Source organism: Muscardinus avellanarius, assembly GCF_963383645.1.
Source record: "Muscardinus avellanarius genome assembly, chromosome: 13".
Taxonomy (NCBI): domain Eukaryota; kingdom Metazoa; phylum Chordata; class Mammalia; order Rodentia; family Gliridae; genus Muscardinus; species Muscardinus avellanarius.
Genome location: NC_137799.1, coordinates 19,726,032 through 19,748,977, shown reverse-complemented (window position 1 = coordinate 19,748,977; position 22,946 = coordinate 19,726,032). Strand labels below are relative to the sequence as shown.

Below are 22,946 nucleotides of genomic sequence, written 5' to 3'. Positions count from 1 at the left end.
CTCTGGGTCACTACTGCATCCTGAGGGTCAGCCTGCACCATCCATACAAGGAGGATGGCCTAGTTGAGGTTCTGCTAAAACTCCTGCTACTCGTGCCCCAGGGGGAGAGAGTAAGAGGACAGAGAACTGCTGTGATCAGGCACTGGGCCCCCTATTCCCCATTCACCCCACCTCCCCTATACCCATGCACAAAAACACATGTGCACACGCTTCTGAAGTACCTGGGCATTATTAAGTACATTGTGTTTCCAATGGAGGGATTAGAATCTCAAGGATAGTACCTCTAATCCCCAGTAGAGGGATTAGAATCTCAGGGACAGTAGCCAGAAAACCTGAAGAGGGACCCAATCTGAGTCTGTCCAGTGCTAGTTTTTCTCCAGCCACCTGAAAGCCCCTATAGAATATAGAATAATAATAACAAAAATAAGACATTTGTTGACAGCTTACCAGGGATATGGTACCCCCCCCAAAAAAAAAACGACTGCCAATTTCAGTGGTGTAAATATCCACCATGGCAGATGTCACAGTCTCTCAATACCCATCACTGAACACAAAGTTGGAAGACACAAGCACTGATGGCCTTCTTAAGCCTGTGCAAGCCAGCTGGGGGCCACTACTGCAATTACCCACGGCGGAATCTATTTTAAATTCTTTACATGTACTGACACATATGACAAATAAGTAAATGAGTGGCATATCAACAATTAGATCATGTGTCAGGATAACTACACCAGAACAGTGAGCTCACGTGGGCAGGATGGTGATCATCTGCTTTACCATGGAACCTCCTTCAGTTCCTAGCACATAATAGGTGCCCAGGACATGTTCATGGTTGCTGAGTCAGGTGACTGCAGTTCTAGTCCAAGCCCAGGCACCTTCATGCTGTATGTCCTGAGAAAATCCTATCACCACTCAATGATAGATGGAAATGCCTGGCTTGACACTGGCCAGACTATGGTAATGGTGGAGACTGTGGTGAACTAGAAAAACAATATGTTGTTTTTGTGGCTGCTTCCAAAGAGAGGGAGGTAGGTCTTGCCAAGTATAGCAATGTGTAAATGTGGGTCTAGTGCAGCCACATTTTCCTTTTTCTTTTCTTGAGTATACTAAATCAGAAGTTTTTAACACTTGAAATATCTCTCTCTTAATATTGGCAGCTAATTTTGGCCTTTTTTGCACTTGTACGCCGAAGAAAACATTTCTGCGGGTGGTGCAGCCTAGAAGCTGCTGGATTGTGGCTTTAGGATGAGGTAGATTCTTTGGCCTGTGTATCTAGAATTCTCAGGATGGACTCTTCTCACCATCCACTCCTAAGGAGTACCTCCGATAGGCTTCTGCACTTCCCCTTGTTTAGGGATGCTGGGAGAGTTCCCCAGTACAAGATACAGCTCTCATGCTCAGAAGTTTGTAATTTCTTGAGGAAGATGAGCCCTTGGCTTTTACAATGCCTTCTGGAAAAAAGAGTGAAAGGAGAAAAGAAGAAAAGAGGAAGAAAGAGAGGTGAGGGAATGGATTAAGAAAGGAATCCGGGACTTGGAATGCTGAGATAAGGAGGCTGCAGTTTGAAGTCATCATTAGCAACTTAGTGAGACTCCTAGAAACCTAAAGGGGTTTAGCTCTGAGGTAGAATTTTCCTGGATTCAATTCTTAGTACTACCAAAAAATAAGAAAGAGGGAGGGATGGAGGGAGGGAGGGAGGAGAGAGAGAGAGAGAGAGAGAGAGAGAGAGAGAGAGAGAGAGAGAGAAGAGAGAAGAGAGAAAGACAGAGAGAGACAGAGAGAGAAGAGACAGACTGAAGAAAGAAGGAAGAAAAAAGGAAGAAAGGAAGGAAGGAAGGAAGGAAGGAGGAACGGAGGGAGGGAGGGAGGGAGGGAGGAAGGGAGGGAAATAAATTCACATTTAGCCGCTATCAATGGTATGGGGCATGTTTACTAAAGCACTCATTGCTATCTCATTGTGTCTGCATCACACCCAACTGGTGACTACCACCATTGAACAGATAAAGCCGAGGCCCAGAGAGGTTGCCATTAACCAGTTCATATAACTAATGTAGTTGAATTGGCTAATGCTTCTTCATTCCATCTTGTAAGGCACCCATCCTATACATTTTAAAAACTAAACCTATAAAGTACATTCAGACAGAAGGCAGAGAATTCAGTTTATGAAAAGAAGATGTCATGGTGGGAAACCTCGCCGAGAATCTAAAGGTCAGGGGCAAGATGGTTAAGCATGACTAGTAAGCCCAGTCTCTCTGATGAACACATGAAGATCCTAAGCACCCTGAAAGGGCAGTCCATAGAGGAAGAGTTGCAGCCAGAAAATACTGGTTCTTCATTCACCTATACATTCACTCATTTGATCATTAGTTTGTTTCCATCATGTATACATGTTGACTATGTACCTCTGAATGGTAGATATTCTTTAAGCACTAGGGATACAGGATGAGCATGCCTAGTCTCTTAAAAACAGAAGCTCAGTGAATATAAAAAAAAAATGGAAGAAAACCCAGAAGTTCAACAAAGGCAAAGACAGTAACACTAACTGATATGGTTCTCTATTAGAAGGTTTTATAAGTCAAAGGAAAAGAGAGAAGATATTCAGGAGGGGGTCTGATCTGGGTGTCAGCATGAGGAGGTCCTCTTAAGATGTTTTCTCACATGCCTTTGTCTCTGCTTGGGGTCTGCCTTCTCTAGGATTCATGTTTAAAACACCCTTCCCTTTCCTACATATTTCTCAAAGTGTCATCACCCTTCTGATCCTTGGTCATCTCATTGATCAAACAAGTAAATTGTTTTATAATTATAGCTACATAGATACTGAAGGAGAGTATGGTGCTCAAATCAGACAGATACAGGCTTAATTGCTGACTATAATTGTATAGATGTTTGGTTTGGGGCAGGTTAACTTCTCAGTTTTCTCATATGGAAACTAGAGTAAAAGATAACACTTATCTCATAGCTATGATACGGAGCCAATCAGAAAAAAATCCCTGAGCACAGGCTGGGAACCCAATATTCACTTAGTAGAGGATTTTTGTGCTTATAAGGATAGGGCAGTGATGATGGTATTGGTGTTAATGGGAGTGATGGTGGTAATTCTAATGTTTTGATGACAATAATGGTGGTGATGATGGTGATGGTGTTTGTGGTAGTGATGCCATGATGATGAAGAAAAGAAAAGGAAGAGGTTCATAGTGATGATGGTGGTACTGCTGGTAGTGTTAACTGATTATGTTGATGGTACTGATGGCAGGGACTAGTACTGATGATGTTAATTGGAGCCAAGAAGAAAAGATAGTCTATTCTCACTATCCACTGAGGTAGGTAATGAAAGCCTTCTTACAAAGCCTGGTCTGAACAGGCTCTGGCAAGGCTGGATCTCTCCACTGGCTTTAGGAGGAAGGTGGCTCACATTTGAAGGGCCCCCGCTGGGATCTTCCAATCTGTGGTATAGACAGCCTAGCTTTTCCTTCAGCTCCCACTGCTGAACCCCTTTCCCAGTTCTCCCAGCACAAAGAGGGGGCCCTGTCAAAAGACAGGTGGAGCATGCAGCCCTGAGTAGTAGTGGAAAATTCAAAAGCCTTGGAAAAATAAATAAGCTCATGCAGATAGTATAAAAGTCCTTTTTTCTGAACTCACGTCAGGTAAACCTCAATTGACGGAAACTTGTATAACCATACGAAGACACTCCTACAGATGGATTAAAAATTACCTCTCAAATAAACAGGAGGAGCAACTGGTATAAGTCTCTGGTGAATCCTAACCCTGATATTGAACCTTTACCAAGTGCTTTTCAACATCTGTGGATTTGAGCTGGAAACACACTCTGAGACTCAGAGAAGAAGTCTAGTTAAAAATTCTCAGAGAATGAAAGCAGATAATCCTGTCTACTGTGGCCCTGTGTCTTGGAAGCAGAAGGGAGGGAGGAATATAGGAGCTACTCACATTCATTCACATGTATTTATTTACTGTGCTCCCTGCCTGATCCAAGAGGAAGACAGAGTCATCTAAAACCCAGAATATGTCCTCATAAACTTAAGAAATTGGTCTAAGGAGTCATTTCCACATTCATTTGCACCAACACACCTATGATATTTACAGTTCCCATAATGGTGGTGATGATGGTGATGGTGTTTGTGGTAGTGATACCATTATGATGGAAGAACCATGACTCAAAGTAGAACTTTACAAAAGAATTTTAAGTTGTCATTGCAATCAAGCCTATTTCAGTCCCATGGACCTTCCCACAGACCACCTTGTATGTGTATTGGGAGATAGTAGACAGTACCCATAGAACCAATAAGGGTCTAGATAGTAGATGTCACATTGCAAAACAAATGGAGAAGTCACCAAGTTAGGCTCTTTATCCAAGATCTTTAATTTAATTCCATCTATACTAAGCTGACCCTTTAAACTAGACACTGCTTGGCAGTATAGATGCTCTTCTGATACTCTATAAATAGAGAAGACATGTAAAGAAATTATAGTCCCTGGTAAAAGAATCTCTACTTTGAGATGGATCCATTCCTTCATAAAATAAATATTTATTGAGTTTCTTCGGTGTGCCAGGCACTTTTCCAGGCCTGGGAAATCCAACGCATTATATCAGAGATGCTTTGGAGAAAAGGAGGAAGACACCAACCCTGTCCTAGCCTTGAGTCACATGATTTCTTTTGTCACCAGCTTGCCAAGAAACCTAATTACACCTTGGCTTCATATATGTCTGCCTTCAGGGACAGAATAGGATGGTCAAATGAATTTCCCACATTCTGGCTCATGTGACTGTTCATTTCTTAATTAAAATTAACCAACTGGCATTTAGCCGGGGAAAGCAGTTCCTGACACAGTTATCTCTCATTGCGCATTAAACCATGTGCAACTTAATTTTTTCAAAAGAAATCATTGTAATCTTGCACACAAAAAAGAAGAATATAGATGGGAACTTTTAGGATATTTTCTAAATGATATTTCCATTCTAGATACTATTTATTTGATCTTTCTAGTTTTATTTCTCTTTCTTTACCTTCTTAGTAATACCATTATGATGGATCTTATGTTATGAACTGCCTTACATCATTTCTAGAACTATCATTTGTTTCAAACCCTAGTTTCTCCAATTAACAGTGATGATGATTAGGGATTTATTCTCTGTTGCCACAAAACTAGTGCCTACCTCGTAATATGGCAGCAAGACATAAATAAGATAATGCATAAAGTAATTTAACACCACAATGCCTCAATATATTTTAGTTGTCATTATATCATCATCATCATTTTTATTAAAGGAAATATAAATAAGTACATATATGCATACCTACAACAAGGTGTGCCTGAATGAGTTGGGGAAAGCACCACAGAGGAAGTAAGTCCTGAGAGATATTAAAAACATAAGTAAGGATTCTCCAAGTGCTAAGATGGGGGAGGGTATTTCAGTGAAGAGGAAAAGCAAAAACAAATTCTCTGAGATAGTAAAGTGTGGACAACCTCATGGAATTGTGAGCAGATCCATAGGATAATGGTGGCAGGTGACAGAAAAAAGGGTGTCTGCCTTTCTGGGATTCCAAACCAAGGGTTAATTCATTCATCCTCCAGCCAACATGCTCTCAGATTACAGTATGCATCACAATCATCTGAGAGGCTAGGTTTTAAAATGCAGAATCCAGGCCCTGGCCACAGGGATTTGGATTCATTAGATCTCAAGTAGGGCCAATAAATCTGCCTATTTAATGCGTTCCTACAGAGATCCTTATGAAAATGGTTCTCAGCTCATTCTTAGAGAAACAAGCTCCATACCTTTCTCCCATTTTATGCTATAAGCACACACATACATGCACACATATGCACATGCACACGCCCAACCCTTGTTCCTCCCACATTATCTCCAATTACGCCAATGGTCAAAGATCTGCCAAGTATTTTCTGAAGGGCCTTCCTCATCCTATTCCCCCAGTACTGCTCGCCCTCGACCATTGCTTCTGCCAGGGAAATACAGATTCATGATACATGCATTGAACATAAATATTGTTTTAATCTTATGGCTCCTGTTATTGCAAGTACCTGGGCAAGTTCTCCATGTAAATACAGGGTGAAGTCAGGACTTGGAAGGTCCAAGAAAAGGGGGGGGGCGGGGGTTGAATGTCGTGCCAACAAAGAGGTGGCTCCCTCTCAATTGCAAACCCATCTGACCTCTCTCTCCATCTCTTTGCAGAAAGTTGTCTGCACGGCTGGTCTCAAGTGGTATCCTCACCCTGCTCTGATTCACTGTGTCAAAGGCTGTGAGGTGAGTCACAAGAAGAGTCTCCGTGGCTCCCTAGAACTAATTCTGATTATGTTATTCTTATGGTTGTGTTTTTTATGTCTATCATTTACTATACCTACAAAGGGTTATGAATATCCATTTGGCAGACTTCTTGGGCAGGAATCAGCAATCCTATTTTACAAACAATGAAACTGAGATACAGAGATATGAAGAAATAGATTAAAAATATAGTTCCCAGGTAACAGAGTTGAAATTCCAAGCCAGACTTTTTTTTTAATCTCCAAATCCTGTGGCTTACATAATATCAGGTCTATAGAAAAGGAAAGGAGGGTAGAAATATTGATTTTGCACCTATAATATGCCAGTAGTTTTACCACCATTATTGTATTTAGCTTTTATAAAGCCACATTATACAGGGTTTTTTGTTGTTTTTGTTAAATTTCCATTTTATTTATGGCCATGACTTGAAGATCACTTCCTTCTGCCCCACATCTTAATATTCACTTGTTCTTCGACCTCGGAGGTAAAAGGATGCCTTAGACTCAACTGTTGAGATGAAGTGTTGAACCTTAGGTTCTCTGACTTCACAATTGAGTCACTCACTGGGGCTTAGAATGCTGGAGGTATGAGGCTGTTTACCAGTATCCAGCTTGTAGAGGGGCAAGGCTGTGTTCTTTAGGGAGGCCATCCATGAGATCCAAGGACATAGCCCACAGCACTCTGCCCCTTATTGCTCTTCTCAGATGAAAGTGAAAAGGAGGCTCACAATCCTTCCAGATGAACATCTGTATTTCAGGAGTTTCCCCAGAGCCCAATGAGGAAAATGCACGAAGAAAAATACTAGACCATGTCATTGAAAAATTGTGTGAAACCCCTTGAATGCCTGAACCACAAAGTCTCCTTTAGCCCATCTAAACCTAAACTTTTACCTTAAAGATTGGGAAATGGTAGCCCAGACAGTGGTCCACATCCAGAATTTGATGGAATGCCTAAACTGGGGGAGATCTTAATGTGACCCAGCTCTCCTTGCTTGATGTATAAATTGTAAAGTAAGGGCCAGAGAAGGGATGGGTTGGTATAAGTTTGTAGAGCAGGATTGCTCTGAGCCAAAGCACAAGTCCAGGCCTTTGACACCAAGGCTGGTGCCCTCCTACTTCACTCATCTACCTTCTTCCCAAGAGCCATTCCCCAATCTGTAAATGGCACCAGATAGTCTCTGGGCCACATTTTTCTTTGTGTGGATTGCTCAGGTATCTTATGTGGTATCATCTCAAGGGACTTGAGGTTGCAGTTTTTCAAAACTCCCATTCTTTTAAACTTCATCCAGGAATGACAACACCAAGACCAAGGCCTTGGAGCCACTGTTTTCTTTTACTAAATAGTAAAAGTAGCAACCAGAAAGATCAGTCCAGCAATTTTGGAAAAGGCAGCTTGGGTTACCTGGATACTCCTTTTGCTGAATCGGCAGTCTGGGCAACTAGTGTGACAGCAGAATTTGATCCCTTTGACTCAGCAGTGAGGCCCGAGAGACCCTCACCTGACTGGCTCTGAACCCTGACAGTGATGCTTATCACCTTCGACCTTGCAGGTGCCCCTTGTCTTCTCCTTTCCTCTCTCAGTTGAGTTAACCATTTGTGTCTGACAGAGTTGAAAGTATGCTTAGAAAAGGAACAAATGCTGGAACCAGGGAAAAGCCATGAAGCCAAGATAGAGGAAGGGCTTGGGGACCCCTGAGCCCTTTCCCTCTGCTCCAAGCTGTGCCCATTGTTGTTGGTTCTCTCATTTGTTCATGAAAGCTTTTCTGGGTGCCTATTAAATACCACTCACCATTCTAGATCTGGAATACAATGGTTTTATTCATATGAAAATGGTAGCTATGCTCTTCTAGAGTCACCTATGATGTCTTCATGTCATCCATCCATCCATCCAACCAACCATCATTTTTCTAAATAATCATTTACTGAAATTATGTTTGACAAAAGATTTTGCTCAAATTACCAGACATTCGCTAGGATATTTAGAGTACTAAAGTAGAGAACACACATTTCTGGTCCTACAGACCTCACACTATAGCAAAGAAGATAGACAAAAAAAATCCTCAAATTCTGCACCAAGACCATAGCCAAAGCAAGAACAAGAACGTATAGAAGGATGGGCGTGGTGGCGCATGCTTGTAATCCCCATGCTTGGGAGGTGGAGACAGGAGGATCGCGCAGGTTCAAAGCCAGATGTGCTGGCTTAAGAGACCCTGTTTTCAATTAAAAAGTATAAAATAGGTCTGGGAGTGTAGCCCGGAGGTAGATGGGTTTCCAGGAACCCCAGTACCACCAAAAAAAAAAAAAAAAAAAAAGAAGCTGTAGAAGCACAAGGCATCCTGACACTGCTAGGAAAGGCATTTGGAGAGGTGATATTTGAGTTGGGTCTTAAAGGATGGGTTGTTTGCCTGAATACATTACCAGTAAAAGTAGCAACCAGAAAAATGGTAAAAGTAGCAACCAGAAAAATACTATTGCTTGGAGAAATCTCTAAGTAGCAGAACTTTTCTCCTGCTGCTCACTATCTCTAGAAATCTCCCCTCCTCCATTCTCCCTAATTAACTCCAACTCATCTTTATGATCTCAGCTGAAATGCCATTTCCTCAGGGACACCTTCCCTGAACTCCCTGACTAGATCAAAAGCTTAGCTCTCACAGCATCATGTTCTTCTCCTTCGCAGCTCATGTCAAAGTTGAAACTGGCCAATTAGATGTGTGACTATTTGATTAAAGGTTTTTTTTTTTTTCTTTACTAGAGTGTAAGGTCTAGGTATAAGGGCATATATCCACCATTACATCATTTTTTCTTAGCACAATTTGCAAGGTGCACTAGGCATTCAATTAGTAGGGTTGTATAGAGCATGAATTCATGGATGGATGGATAGTTATGGCTACAGGAAAGGGCAAATAGGAGGGAATAGTTAGTAATGAGATCGGAGCTTTTTTCAGGTGCCATATTAAAAAATTGTATTTTTTTCTTCTACTCTTCTCTACTAGCTAATTCTTTACAAGCCAATTCCTTTTGTTCCAAGGAAGATACAATTGATATTCTTCATTAGTCTGTTTATTTTTAATATGAGAAAGAATACAAAAAAAAAAAAACATAGCCCACACACAGTTCTCCTGAGGTGCAGAGAAAAAGGGAAGGCTGATATTTTGTGTGTGCCCCTCTGCTCTAATGGGAATGCAATGGTGTGTTCATCATGGTAGTCACACCTGAGCTCACAGCCATGTGCACACACTCCCACACCTGAGCTCAGCACTGACCTATTCTTAGCTCCACTTTGCTAAGATCTTTTTTGACATTAGTAGGACAGTAAGAAAACTGACTCTGGCATCATGAGTTGAGGGGTCACAAAGGCTCTCTGAATGAGAATTTGTATAAGAGATGAGAAATCCAGGTATGAGCCTAGTTCTGCAGAACAGTCAAGATGGAAAGGAGATCATTGGACTACAGGCCATAGTCTGGGATATGATGACATCTTCTTCCCCATGAATGAGTCACAGAGCACCTGAGAAGCGACCCATCTCGCTAAGGGAATAAGTTTCTAGGTGATTAGGAGACAAAGATGAGCTTGACATTGTTCAGGTTTTTAGGAGCTCAGTCTTGTACCTGCTTCAAAAACATAAACAGCCCAAAGATTATGATGTGCTAACTTTTGGGATGTGGAAATATATGTGGTAGCAGAGTCAGAGACTCCCGGAATTTCCTCTAAGGGAGCCCTGGGCTCAGATCAGTAATAATTTGACTCCATCATATTTCCTCATGTTTGGAGCATTATAAGAATTGAAGGAGCACAGAGAAGGAAAATAAATAAATAAACCAGTATATGCTAAAAAGTCCTATACTGGTGAAGAGGGAAATAGAAAAATAGCAAAGCACCAAATTAGTTTAAATTCATACTCCTTTTCTACTAGTGTGATTTTGACCAAGTTTCTTTCTTACTCTGAGTCTCAGTGTTTTCATCTGTGAAGTAGGAAAAATAATGCTTACCTCACATATTGTTTAAAGAAAACTAACAAACAAACCATGTGACATTGAATACATCTATATTATTTTATTAGGGAACCCACCATTATACACATTGGGCCTGATTCCTCTAAGTACTTGCATTTTATGTTTATAATTCTTGGGCAGTTTATGCTTAGCTTCCTAGTTTATTTGCATATATTTTGTTATGTATTGGGTTTTTAATTACCAACTACCAGGAAAAGTGGGGGAAATGGGCTCAAATTTCCCTGCATTTATTCAAAAGAAACAAGTTTTCTTTTTCAGGAGGATGAGAATAGTCTATCCCAGGGCTTTGATACCCTAACATATGAGAGTATGTCTGTTAGCATAACAATAATCCAGTTGGGAAAGATATGAAAGATGAGAGTGTTGACAAGTGGTAAAAATTATGAAGATCCAAAGGGATGTTAGGATTTGAAGCCAGATAGGCTGACTGGGTCCTATTCACTCCAGGATACTAACAAAGCCTTGTGCCACCTGTTTCTCTCCCCCTTTATAGCCCTTCATGGGAGACAATTACTGTGATGCCATCAACAACCGAGCCTTCTGCAACTATGATGGTGGGGATTGCTGCACCTCCACAGTGAAGACCAAAAAGGTAGGCCTTTGTCAGCTGCTGGGCAGCTGCCTCCTGAAAACTCCTCCAGCTTGATGACCAGGGTCACTCCTACATTATGGATGATTCAGTGTCCTGGTTATATTTGTGTTCTTTCTTCAAGCTTTGCTCCATTTCTTTTATTTCTGTATTTCATAGTTGAGATAGTATTATATGTTGGGCCCTGTAAGATCTTTGCAGATGTAGTCTTCCAAGCTTAGAGCCAGGCATGGAAAGATAAATAAAAGTGCAACAAAAAATTTTTGGAAGAACAGAGAAAAATGCTGGGAGGGCCCAGGTAAGGCATCAGAGAAGACTCTGCAGAGCAAGAGATATCTACACCAAAACTTGAAGGATGAGGAGAAAGGTCAGGGAGGCAGCCAAGAAAAGAGTTTGGGGGGTGGGGCAAGAAAGTTTTAGAGGATAGTGGCTGAAGCCCAAAGAGTGAGAAAAAATGGGAAATTCTTGACAAGGACACTTAGAGCCTTTGAACATTTTATCACGTTTTCCCACCAGTAAAATTGGAAGTAGAGAAGGGTCTTTATTGTGGTTTTCTTCCTTTATCATTAGGATCCATATAGGAGTGATTCAAGTAATTGTAGTAAAACTGAAGCATTGCAGTGAGAGGCTTAGAAACCACTCATGGAAAAGTAGCCTTCCCCTTGTGCTTCCAGAGTAGAGCTAGGAACAGCTGGGGGCTCCAGCCAAGAGTTGATACAAGATTGGTCAACCTGGCCAGGATGGGTTGAGAAGTGTTATTATGATGAATGAATTGATGGGAGATTATTTCTTTGCTTACACTCATCTACGATCTGAGCTGAAATCCTATGATCTCAAAGATCTTTTACTGCATCATATTGTAAAGAATGGGGAACTGAGTTCCTAATATACAAGAAAAGCAAAGAATCATACTCAGTCATGACTGAAGAACTCTCCATGATTATCTGAACATGAACTTTTTATTTTAAAATTGGGACACTGAGGCTCACAAGGAAGAAATAATTCGAGCTGGAGAAAATGATAAACACAGTGCAAGACTTCTGGCTTCCAAGTCCCTTAAGGGAATTAGTTCCTTCAAAAAAGATGTTCTAATCTTAAAATGTAGGAGTTAATAGGGCCATGCTCAAATTGAAGAACTATTACTGGTTGGAAAATGCTGGGGCCCATTATCCCAGTACTTGGGAGGCTGAGGAAGGAGGATTGCTGGTTCGAGACTAACCTGAAGAAACTTCACAGGACCCTGTTTCAAAACACAAAAAATTAAAAAGGGCTAGGGACGTAGCTCAGAGTAGAATATCCCTTGGATCAGTCTCAGGAAAAGGAAGGAAAGATAAATGAATGAAAAAAGGAAGGGAGAGGGGGGAAAAGAAAAGGAAAGAGGAAGGAAGGAAGGAAGGAAAGAAGGAAGGAAGGAAGGAATTCTCTGAGATTGGTTAGTGTTATGTAGGAACATTTTTCAGCAAGTTTTCCATTTTTTGGTTTTGATTTTTGATCTAATACTAAAGGTATTCATTTTCTGCTTTAAGCAAAAAAAAAAAGAAAATTTACTTTGTGTTAATAAATTTTCTTATTCTTCCTTATTATGAAACAGTGTATATATTCTGTCCTTTGTAAAGTCCAGAAAGAGAACACAAGTTTATTTATTATCCTAGAACCCAAAGATAACTTCTGCTTTCATTTTGGTATGTTCCATTCTACGTATTTTGTTAAGGATAAAACTATATGTTTTTATGTATACATCACTATATTTTTAGTTTGGAATCTTGTTTGAGTTTGTTTAATTAGCACAGGAAGTCTTACACATAAGAATTATCTAACATTAGTATAAACTTCTCAGCTGTATTTTTGTACTATTATCATATGGTTATATGCACTTATGCAACCATTTACTTTAACCTTTAACTTTTGAGTTATTTCAATTTCTTCCAATTACAACTAATGATACTCATGAAAACTGCACATAAATACATTTGTAGCTCTATTTATTTATGATTGATTCTTACAATTGAGTCATAAGCCGTCATGGCTCTTGATAATTATTTTAATTGAGCAAATATTTTAATAATTCCTATTATACTCCATTGGGGTAAGCTATCTTTGAAAATGAACAGAAAGTGAAGTTTATTTCTGCATAGGTATTTTGTAAAACTATCATGCAATCAGACACCATCAGTTGGAGAAAAATAACCTCTGATTAAGATGAATTTCTACCCTACTATAACTTTTGTGTTAAAATATTAAATTAAAATGCTTGGTGTGGGATGGGGCATCCTCAAATGTATTACTTTCTATAGTTATGGTGGAGAGATGAACTCATGAAATTGAGGTTCAGGTGTAGACTCCAAATTATTATAGTAACTTTAGTTCAAATATTCACATATATTTAAGAATGCCAGTGCCCATTTTTAACTCTCTGTGAACAGGGTTCAGTCCCAGCAATTTCAGACTCTGGGATTTTGAGAGAAAAAAAACTTCCTTTTCACTATGAATCCCAGAATCAGTTATTTGTAGTTCTTAATATGTTTCCCAGCCTTTTTATCTCTACTTCTCTCCCAACATTATAAATTTTGTTTGGGCGTTTTTGTTAAAAAGATCTCATTTAGCCAGGGGTGGTAGCATATGCCTGTAATCCCAGTATTTAAGAAACTGAGTTAGGATGATTGCAGGTTCAAAGGCCCTCCACAACCTAGTGAGATCCTGTTTTCAAAAAATAAAAATTAAGCTGGGCGTGGTGGCGCACGCTTGTAATCTCCACGCTTGGGAGGCGGAAACAGGAGGATCACGCAGGTTTGAAGCCAGCCACGCTGGCTTAAGAGACCCTGTTTCCAAATAAAAATATAAAATGGGTCTGGGAGTGTAGACCGGAGGTAGAAGGGCTTCCAGGAACCCCAGTACCACCAAAAATAAATAAAATAATATAAAATAAAATAGGACTGAGGGGTAGCTCAAAGGTAGAATACCCACTAGGTTCAACCCCCAGCACCACACACATACACACATATTAAAAAAAAAATGGTTATCATCTTCCACTTTAAACTGTTGTTCTTTCCTGTTGACCAAGGCAGCAGAATGCAAATGGCTAAGTTTTCCTCCTCTAATTAGAGGAATGCCCAACAAACATCTCTATGTTCCCAGCACTGGGCCAGCCTGTCTACACATAACAGGACAAAGCTCTTGCCCTTGTAGTATTTGTTCATTAGGGAACCAGATATCAAGCTGTGAGTTATAAGTCTATGTACTCAATTATCTTTGTAGAAGAGGGAATAAAATGTGTGGACCTTAAGGAGAACAGTGTGAAGGTTAGAAAAAGCTTCCTGGGGGAAATGACGTGCACACTGGACCTGGAGGAAGAGATTTCTAGTGAAGGTTAATATGGCTGGGGACAGAATGGGAGAGTCAGAATTATATGTGAAGTATGGTTGAAGAGACTTTGGTGCTCTCTCATGACAGATATGACTTTACCATAGTTATTTTAGTTTCCCACTGGTATTTAAGGATTTTCAGATTTGAGATTCCTGAAAGTCTGCCTCCTAGAGAAGAAAGGTATTTCAAATTAAAGCCAGAGTTCTTACAATTTAAAATTTCCAGTGTCATTTCTAAATGAACTCCAACTTCTAGCAACTTTTCTCCTTTTTCTTGTACTGACTTTTCTCCTTTTTCTTGTATAGATGCTTCTTGTAGTGGACTGGCTTATAGGTGACAATAGACAGTATCAATAACAACAAATACTAAGTGAGCTACCACATTTGTCAAACATTCTGCTGGCCTGCATTCCCTTCTTTAATCCTCACATCACCTCTGACAGTTCAACATTATTATTATCATGCACAGACAAAGCAGTTTGGACTCAAGGATTTACAGGACTTGCCCAAGTTCACTTGGCTAGCAACCGGCAAAGCCCAAACTTGAATCCAGATCCATCTGACTCACAAGTTCTGCTCTTTCTCCTGCACAGGGTTGAGTCTCAGAAGAGAAAAGTGCACGTCCCTGGTGCACCTGGGCATGGCCCTCTCAGTTCTGGCTGGAGACATTTCACTGTGAGTCCAGACTGCCAGAGAACTTGGGTGTGGGATCCCTCCTGGAGTCAAAGAGAAAACCAGCTTTTCCCAGCAGCAAAGTGAGGGTGGGGACAGACAAGGCTCACAGCCTTGCCTTTTGTCCCTGACACCACTGGCAGTGAGCACTGGAGATCTCCTGGATGCCCACAAGGCATGAAAATGTTCTGGTTTCTGTCTACAGTCTCCACAGTAGGAATCCTCTAAGGGGAAGTGAATTCTTCTTTTTATCCCCCTTCTCTTATCTGCTGGGACTACTTAATTTCCATCTTCCCTTTGGCTCCAGTGCCACACCATGGAAAATTCCCCCATTTAAGCACCTAGGTTGACACTCAGAAACTCATCCATAGGTCAAGATACTCCAAAGACCCTCCTAACTTCCAAGAATTTTGTTAATTGAGTGCTTACTATGTGTTGAGCTGTGGCTGGGATCTCTGGCATATCATTTTATTGAGATTCCAGAACAGTCCAGCAAGGTAGACAGAGATTCAGAGTGGTGGAATCGTTTGTACAAAATGACAGAGCTGTGTGTGGGATTTAGGATTTCCTAACTTCAATCACTTCATAATAGCTAGTATTTATTGTAAGCTTATTCCTTGCCAAGATTAGTGTTGACTCCTTTTATATACCATGCCATTTCATCAGCACAGTAGCTCTGTTCTAGACATCATCCTTTCATCCTCATTTCATAGAAGAGAAAACTCTGGCTTACAAGAGTTAAGGTCACCTAGCCAGTAAGCAGTAGAGCTGAGATGCAATCCAGAGCATTTAACCCAAGCTCTCTGAATGTGTGTTGCAGTGGGCTTGCATCTTTCCCAAGCATCTAGTCCTTCCCCATGTAGGTAAGCCTTTTGCTTTGTAGATCTCCTAGAAAACAGTTCTTAATAGGAACACCAGCCCAGTATTAAGCTCTCAGCACCTTCTCCCACACTTCCTTCTTGCCAGCTCTCCACCTAAGCCTTTTTCTGGTCTCCAGGGCTCGGGCCTCCCAGTTATTTGGCCCAGCATGCTGTTTGTCTGCTCTCCCCAATCTTCCTCCTGTTTGTCTGTACAGAAACCAGCTGTTCTTCACATCTGCCTTGTGGGAGCAACCTGGGCCCTGTTGGCAGACAAGACCAAGACCATGCAGGAAACTCTGTCTGACAGTGGTGACCAACTTCCCACCGAGACACCTGTCTGCAGTGTGAGGCAGACAGGAAGGGGCGGGACTCAGCTTTTAGGATGTCGGTTTATTATTTTTCTGATGGAGTCTTAAGCAACCTCGAATACAGAGCAGATTTCTAGGATGGCTGTTCCAATGGCTTCCTTTTATAACAACAATCAGTTCATTATTGAAATCCTCCAAAGTGAGCATGTGTTAGGGACAGGAAGGAGGAAGGGGAAATGTCCTCCACATAGTCAACATACCACAGCTTTCTAAAGTGTTACAGCCTGGAATGCTAGTTATAGTCATATTCCAGGTGGATGCTAAGAGAAAGATCCTGGAAGATGTCTAAGTCCTGGTCCTGTGACTTTTTAGCTCTGTGAGTATTGGCAGGTCAGCCTCACCTTGGGTTCTTATCTCATGGTAACTGTTTATAAACTCTTCGTATGGCTTCTTGAGTGAGGTGGTCAATGAGCAGGAACTTGAAGGCTGATTAGGACTGTGAAGAAGAAAGTGGAGAAGAGGTGATCCCAGCAGCATATACTAGCACAAGATGGCACACCCAATTGATGCCACTAAGTGCAGGGCTGACATAATTATTTGCTAGGTTGGAAAGCCCTACCTAAGTGAGAACACAATTTATTAGGAAAGGACGCTATACCCATTGAGAAGTCTATTGGTCTAAGGAAGCTAGTGATTCTATTACATGTGGGACAATAATCTGCATCATTATATAGAAAGCATCCTTCTTTGCAAAGTGGATCATGGCCCACATTGACAAAGGGCTGAGTTGATCCATATCTGTTCTTAACCCAGCAGCTGGAATAGGCCTGAATCAAGTCAGATCATGTCACACCTCTATGCAGAGCAATGCAGTGCCTCCCCACTTTACCCAGAGAGAATGAGAAAGCCAGTCCTCCCAATGTCCTACAAGGCCCTCTGTGCTCTGCCCACTTCCATGAACTCTCTGACGTTATCCCACACCAAGTGTGCCCTCCATGTGTTTGCTCCAGCCCTCTGGTCTCCTTGCTGTCTCTTGAAGAGGCCAGGAGTCCTTCCACCTTACAGCCTCTGCCACTGGCTGCTCCTTTGGCTGAGAACACTCTTCTCCATTCATCCTCATGACTCAGTGCCTCGCCTCTTCCCAGGGTCATGTTCTCAGTGAGCCCCACCCTGACCATCAGCCCCACATCACCCCTAGACTTCCACACCCATCTGTTGTAGCGTCCACTTTTTTCTTCCTTCTCTAACACTTAAACATGTGGACAGTATGATGATGATGGTGATAATACTGATGCTGATGACAACTTGTTAAGTCACAAAGGTTGGATTCCTTTATAGAAGCAAGCTGAAATGTATTTAATATCATCAGATAATTACCATCTCTTAATGATGGAATGAACATGCCATGAGAGCAAGAAAGTCCATTGCTTTTTGTTCACTGATGGTTTCCAAGTTTTGTTGTGTGTCCGTGTCAGTTTTCTGTCCCACAATAGATGCTCAATACCCACAAATAAGTGAAAAGTGAAGTGAGAGATATGTGATAGATTCCAGGATAGGCCATGAGCTAGACGGGTCTGGTCCTAGCCAGGCTACATCTGTTTTGTGGATGAGGTGGGAGACATTTAGAGTATATTAATTACTAATGCAGACAACAAATGAGAAAAGTCAACAAAACTTCCTAGAGAAGGCAGCACTAAAAGTGAGACTTGACATTGTCAGAAGGTCTTACCCAATTGAAAAACGTAGGAGAGGATGAAAAATAAGGGTGAGAGGGAGAAGAGTGTTCTTGGAAATGGGTATAATCTATGCAAAGGTCCAGACATCAAGGAGGATATGAAGGAGACTGTAATTCCCTGAGAATGGCTAGAATACAGGGCACAGTGGAATGGGTAAGTCATGAGCCTAGAAGGATAAGCTAGGATATTACAACTTAAGCCAAGGAGTTTGAACTCTCTCCAGAAGACAGCAGGAACATTCATAGCTTACTTTAAATAATAAACCAGTCTAGAGGATCCTAGAAAGCTTCCTGAAAGAGGGGGTAGATTTGCTCAACTTGGAGGATTAGTAAGAGATAACAGGCAGATAGCTAAGCAGACTAGACTAAATTTTCCATGTCCAACAATCACTGAATTCAGAAATGCTATATGACTCCTTTTCATTTTGGGGGGTAGCCTTGGATTTTTCATGTGGATAAAAAAGTCACTTCTTTCTAACTTGTTCTATGAAGGAATCCAAATCATTTATACCAAGCAAAGTTATCACCATTACCATTATCAACATCAACACCAGCACCATCACCTTTAACATTATAACACTATCAGTGGCATCACCAATATCACTATCACCATGATGTTCATAACCACCACCACTATGATGTTCGTCGTCGTCATCATCATCATCATCATCATCATCATTTATTTAATACATATTTTATGGAATACACTTGTGCTAGGTGCCTTACCTGAAAGATATACATTATGCAAAATAATTCTATTCTATGTAGTAGGATTGCTGTTACTTCCACTTCACAGAGAAACTGAAGCTCAGAAGAGGAAGTAACTTGTATGAGAATGTATATTGAGTCAATGGTAGAGCAAGGACTCAAATCCCAGTCTCCTTCTCATCTGAGCCAGTGCTTTTCTCCACTTTACCCATGTGTTCCTCCTCTTTATCTTCAATGATCCACATGAACACTTCACACACAATGAAAGAAGCCACTGTATTTCCATGACTGTTCTGTGGCCTGTGTTGCACACTATCTTCACCCTGTCCCCAAGAAGCTTACAAAGAAATCTTCATACTTCATACCACACCTTCATCTACTTGGCAAAATTAACTTTTTCCACATACACTGTGAAGACCCTAAGATGCAGGCTGGTGAAGTGGCTAACCCCAGGTTCCCCAGCCAGCAGGTAACAGGACAAAAGCTTTCTGACCATCAAAATAGGGTGTCTCTTGTTTTCCACCACACACACACCACTCTCTGTATATTACCTCCCTGTTGAGTCTGAGTCAGAATCCAGATCCTGCCTGTCTCCCAGCTCCAGACAAGACCTGCAGCCAGAACCTTGTGGTACATTTCCCTGAGCTACATTCCTGAACTACTCACACACACACAGATGGAGGTGTTAGCCTGGGCAATTCACCCCAAAGGAGAAACCATGTGTCTGAGCACCATCTCTACCCTAGAGAAAATGGGAAAGAATACTGGCCTTGACTCACTGACTCAGGCTCTTTAGCAGAGCCCAGAGTGGGTGGTCAAGCCATTTATGGGACAGCCCAGCCCCATAGTGCTGGGAATCTCCAAATGTAAACTAGTCAGCATGGAGTTCAGACTGTGTGCGGTAGGTTTACATGGAAGACCATCTGCCAAAGGTGTGAAGCTTCCTGGGGAGTCAAGGCAGCTAGGAATCAGGCCCAGAGCACTGACTTGATCAGGATGTCATGCCAATTTTGCCTCAGCTTCTTGTGGAGAAAAGATCTTAGTTCTGACTCTTCCTGCTTCCTGGGGGATGGTACTGAGGCGTGATCACAAATATGGATGCGGATCCCAGGCCACTTGCCAGCCAGTTGACTCATCTCTTAGCATTGTAGTCTCCTCTAAGGTGTAAACTGGGGATAGTAAGAATAGTTGCCTTATTAGGGTTCCTGGGAGGAGAGAGTGAGATAATGCACATTTAGTTTAGTTCTCTGCCAAATCCATTGTTACAGATAAAGGCTGTTAAGAAGACAAAAACAGTAGTCAGCCCTACCAGGTTGTGAAGAAAATGCCTTCCTTTTACTTTCTCTTGCTGTAAAGCTCTGTGTTTAGAATCATGTACCATCAATTTCCTACTAGTTCTGAGGCTGGTGGCAGATTAGTTTTGCTTTAAACATTCTAAACCTTCATGGTGGTTTCCTAATCATAGTAGTCTCCCCAAGGTTGTGCAGAGTCAGTGAGCTAGCATGCAGAAAACATCTGGCATGTGTAAAGGCCCGTGGATTTTTAGTTTGTGTGTACAGTAGTATTTGCTGCTTGAATCTGCAAAACAGATGTCCCCAAGTCTCTTCTAGGTGAACCTAGGAATACCTGGGAGTCTCTACCCATCTTCTCCCAGCTTTAGATCTTTAATTGATGAGAAATCTTGTGGCAAAAAGTAACCCCAAGCCAAGCTCTGAGTAGACAGTTCACAAAATGACAAGAGGGGAGTGCATCTCCTCTTTAGTGGGTGCTGTGGCTTAGAGGTGACGTGATTTCATTGACTCCTCACCAGAACATGCTGAGGTCTTTCTGAGGACCTGTGGGATACATATGGGGAAACTGAGAGCCACACAGTACCACAGACTTACTGAAAGTCATACAATTTATACATGGAGCCTGCAACTGAATCCCCAACCCCTAGCAAGTGCTAAGTAAATCCAGCTATACTTAGCATGTACTGGAGATAGAGAGGCTCTAGAGTTGCCTCCTGAAACCAAGCCTTATAGATTAATCATATTCTGATTGGAGTTCCCTGTCTGAGTTTCCCAGACATGTTTCTTTGAAAATGCTAAAACTTCCTGGGCTGACCTGAGAGGGAAGAGAATGATGACATCAGTCCACCAGAGCCAGAGTGCCTGGACCAGCCTGGGGAGTAACTGGCAGCAGCACATGGGATGCAAGAGGACAGAAAGAGGAACAAAGGAGACAGGGTGTGTGGGGAAAGTCTATATTTAGAATTTCTTTCTGGACAGTGCTTTGCTTTCTGCCTTTCTGACTAAGAGGGATTTAGGAAGTTAGAGGCCATGAAGATAGTGTGATTATGCATACAGTGAAACTGAAGCCTGGAGAGGGAAAGTAACTGGTACAAACTCATCCAGCCAGTGAGCCCAAGAGCAGATCTGACTGGCACATGTCCTATCTCTATGTTCACACAAGTGTTTGTGCATCCACTGGTGGGTCTGCTGAATGCAATTACATGGTAAAGACTTAGTTAAAAAACAGACCTGGCCTCTGCTCAGTCTGAACTGACAGACAAGTGAAGTAACTCAGTCCCAGAAGGGCTTGCAAATAGGATGCTGTGTTATGATCTGAAGGTGATGGGACCATCTTCAGCCAGGGCACTGAGAAATAGGGTAGATGTTTGAGATAAGACCCAAAGAATGAAATGGAGCTGGTGAGAGAAGAACAGTCAGGACAGAGAGACATGAATGGTTAAAGACTTTAAAGAAGAAAAACACTTGGAGCACTCGAGGAAACTATTCATAAATAAGACACAGAGAATGGGCGGGGAGAGGAATCCAGTGAGATCTGAGAACTGAGTATAGATCAGCTGAGGCAAGGCCTTGGACTTGTGGTGAAGATGGTTTTCTTCTGAGAAACAGCATTTGTTTAATATGTGCTGCCTGTGCAAGATGCAGATGTGAAATTGTCCTCAGTAGATCTTGGATCTCAACAGAAAAGAGTTGCAGATAGAGTCATAGAGAAGACATTAGTGGTAACTGGATCACTGTAATGGTAGAACATGAACAAGGACAAAAGGAAGGATAAAGGCATGGGTGAGTTGAGGACAAGGAGGATGCCCAAGCTAGGAGGCCGGAGAGAGGGGGGGAAAGGTAGGGAATATGGGGAAGTAAGAATCAGTGAGAAATTTGATTGGGCACATGTGAGCTTGACATCTCCTCTGTGTTGGGCCACATGCTGGGGCTACTCTTCATGTTTCTTCTTGCTTTATCCTCACAATCATATGAAATACTACATTTTTAAATCTCCCTTTTATAAATGTAGAAGCTAATGGTCATGACAGTGAAGAAACTTAACCATAATTCTTCAGCTCAGAGAGTGAGGGGCAGGTAGATCCCAGTCCCGGCCTCTGGGCTGCCAGAGTAGCACTACCCATGGACCCGCTCAGAAGCAGGACTTTGACTTGGCCGTGCCCTCAGTTTCCCCACTTGGATCAGGAGGGTTTTTCTCCCTGTGTCTCTTCCAGTTCTACTATTCTGTTCTTCTCTTGAAAGTGAATAGGTTATGGGGGAAAAAATTAGTCTAGATTAATCCCATCAAGTCATGGAAGCTAGAAAATAAGCATCCCAAAGAGAGAGCAGCAGGTTGTTGTGAGAAACAGAGCAGTACCACATGGAAAAAGAAAGGACTGTTTAGCACAGCATCAAACATCTGCTAATTTAAATGGAAAAGAGAACCAAAGAGACGTCTTAGATATAAGTACAACGGAAGAGATACAGAGAGATGAAGAAAAGGGTAGAAATTTCCTCATTCTGTGGCTTAGGCTCAAACAAGAATAAAGGAAGTAACATGGTCCCTGCCTCAGTATCCACAAAGTTGGTGGGAGGATAGATCAGAAAGAAAGAGATTGTGTGCATGTGTGTGTATGTTTGCATGCGCACACATGTGCCCATGCATGTGCATAGCAAATGTCAAGTGAGAGCTAGGTATATTTATGAGTCGTTTCACTTTTCCCTCATCACACTGTCAGGAGCCATAGATATATGCTTGTGTGTGTGTGTGTGTGTGTGTGTGTGTGTTTGTTTGTGTGTGTTATTGGGGGTGGAACCCAAGGGCTTTTCTACCTCCGGGCTATACTCCCAGATATTTTTTATACTTTATTTGGAAACAGCGTCTCACTAAGTTGCTGAGAGCCTCACTAAGTAGCTGAGGCTGGATTCAAACCTGTGCCATCCTCCTGTCTCAGCCTCCCAAGCACTGGGATTACAAGCATGCGCCACTATGCCTTGCTTATACTTTGGTGTTGTTGTTTCTATTAAACAAATGCATCTACTGAGGGTCAGAGAAGTGTCCCATGCTCAAGGTCGCACCTCAGGTAGGTGAGAGAGCTGGGACTTAAGTCTTTCTGGTATCCTGGCCAAT

At 41.8% G+C, this 22,946-nt stretch overlaps 1 protein-coding gene across 1 annotated transcript in view; it reads left to right on the top strand.

Annotated features, from left to right (window-relative positions):
- Positions 1-22,946, top strand: part of PAPPA (pappalysin 1) — a gene marked incomplete at both ends in the record, with an annotated part of 247,503 nt that overhangs the window by 222,931 nt on the left and 1,626 nt on the right. Inside the window, 2 exons of the mRNA XM_080709626.1 lie at positions 6,209-6,280; positions 10,805-10,903. Of these exons, the coding sequence (XP_080565752.1) occupies positions 6,209-6,280; positions 10,805-10,903 (171 nt within the window). The remainder of the gene's footprint in view (positions 1-6,208; positions 6,281-10,804; positions 10,904-22,946) is intronic.